Source organism: Aplysia californica, unplaced genomic scaffold, assembly GCF_000002075.1.
Source record: "Aplysia californica isolate F4 #8 unplaced genomic scaffold, AplCal3.0 scaffold00205, whole genome shotgun sequence".
NCBI classification, from domain to species: domain Eukaryota; kingdom Metazoa; phylum Mollusca; class Gastropoda; order Aplysiida; family Aplysiidae; genus Aplysia; species Aplysia californica.
In genome coordinates, this window is record NW_004797475.1 from 407,748 (window position 1) to 409,833 (window position 2,086).

General features: G+C 37.8%; 1 protein-coding gene across 1 annotated transcript in view; it reads right to left on the reverse strand.

Moving 5' to 3' along the window:
- Positions 1-2,086, reverse strand: part of LOC101855727 (exportin-5) — a 40,628-nt gene that overhangs the window by 20,883 nt on the left and 17,659 nt on the right. Inside the window, exons 15-16 of the mRNA XM_005099193.3 lie at positions 1,631-1,762; positions 99-205 (exon numbers count right to left, since the gene is read on the reverse strand). Of these exons, the coding sequence (XP_005099250.1) occupies positions 99-205; positions 1,631-1,762 (239 nt within the window). The remainder of the gene's footprint in view (positions 1-98; positions 206-1,630; positions 1,763-2,086) is intronic.

Consider the following 2,086-nt stretch of genomic DNA (forward strand, 5'->3'; position numbering starts at 1 on the left):
GGGGGGGAGGGGGAGGAGGGGGAGAAGAAGAAGAAGAAGAAGAAGAAGAAGAAGAAAACTAAAAGATCCATTTCATACTCAGGCAACATAAGCCTCACCTGACAATGATAAGAGCTTCTATGAGGATGATTTTCTCCATCTGACTGAGCTGCTCCGGGTCTCTATCCAGCTGCTTGACGCTGTTGTACAGATGCTGGAACTCAGGCTGTAGAGAAAAGAAAAGTAAATTCCCTGACTCGTTCTGCTGGAATCGGCTTAGGTATTTTCCTCAACTCAGAAGGTTTTGCACAGCAAAACTTAAATCAAAGATCACCATTGCGCGACCTCAGTGCATTCTTGTCGTATCTCCATTTCTAATAACAGTGAAAACATTTCATAACAAAGAGCGAGCTGAAGAAGGAGTCACATTCTAATTGTTTAAAAAAATGGAGATACGACAAGAAAGCACTGAGGTCGCGATTGCATAAATGTTTTGGGGTTTTTTTTGGTTATTTAGATTAAAACTTTGCTCTGAATTAAAAAATAAAAATCTTAGCAACACCTATCTTTGACATTTAAGAGGTGAGATAAAAAGATTGAAGGTAATGAGTCAACATTGTCTCATAGGAACACCACCATCTATCATCTCATTCTATAACCATGAAACTTGAACAAATCGCTCAGCTCCATATTGCTGTCAGCCACCTTTCCCCCCATACTTACTCTGTCTTCCATAGCATACAACCATAAAACACACAACACTAAAGACTGACTAACTACTCACAAAAAGAAATATGTGAGGCATCGTGGTGAAATCAGTCACTCCTCAAAATAAGGAAATTGAAAAAAAGTCAACATTTTTTCCCTCATTCTACTTTCTTTGCTTTGGGCTCAATGCCTTTTATTTTCACTTTAAAACAAACATGTTTTAATTTCAAAGGACACAGCGGCTTTGAATGTCATCAAACTTTGGCGGCCATTTTCTCGCAAATTCTACCCCTGACACCAGGCTACCCTCACCTCCTTCAATCGTAAACATCACGACTTCTATTCGAGATAGATGGGTACTTTTTCTTAAAAAGTAAGGCAAATGAACAGGCTTTAAGATTATACCAATAACTCAATGTGCCTAAAAACTGATTCCATCGTGTTGTGATACATATGTGCTTTAAAATAGATTATTTCCTTCCCCCCACGGACATTTACAGCACATGCTTAGCTGTTTAGCCACATGTTCAATTATTGCAAAACAGAAAATATTGATGATACCACACAGACATTTGCAGCAGCTGCAACACAACAGAACCTCCTCCTCTCACAACTTGTGTTAGTTTCCGCTTTGTCCCTTTTTAAAAGATAATAAAATTCTTTTGACATCTCCCATTTTCTTAACACTTTCCCGACAAATCCAGCTTAAACTCACAAAGATAGGGCTATGCTGAGTCTGCAGCTAGAGGGAGAAAAAAATACAAACAATGTAAAGCAATGTCTGTGAAACAGCCTCGAGAATGCTAGTCATTTTGGCGCCACTGCATAGAGTCATTAAGTCCCCATTTTATTTGTTGATTCTTAGCATGTTTTGGATTTTTTTATAAATGTCCTTATGACCATAAAAAAACCAAGTTACTTTACTTTCCTAAAATAAACTCACCAATAATAACTCTGGGTAATTTTTGCATATTTTGACAAGGATAGAACATGCGTGAACGCGCACATTCTTCACAGCCTGAGATCTGGTAGACTTGGTTTGGCCGGGTAGATTGAACACAACGGCGTCAAATATCTGTGAATAACAAAATGAACGTTAAGACTGGGATAAAAGTTATTTGGTTAGAAGTCTGTACTTCAAATAGTGTGAAAATGTTAAAAATCAGAAATTGTTAAGACTGGGATAAAAGTTATTTGGTTATAAGGCTGTACTTCAAATAGCATGAAAGTGTAAAAAAACCCACAATAATTATACACAATTTCAAGTCAGAATAGTTGAGAGAAGCTGCATAGTACAGCAAGATGTCACACCAAATGCTGCATTTCATTATAATAAGATTAGGATGATGGAACAAATGAAAGAGAAGTAGAAGGTACAGACAGAACCCCCCCCCCCCCC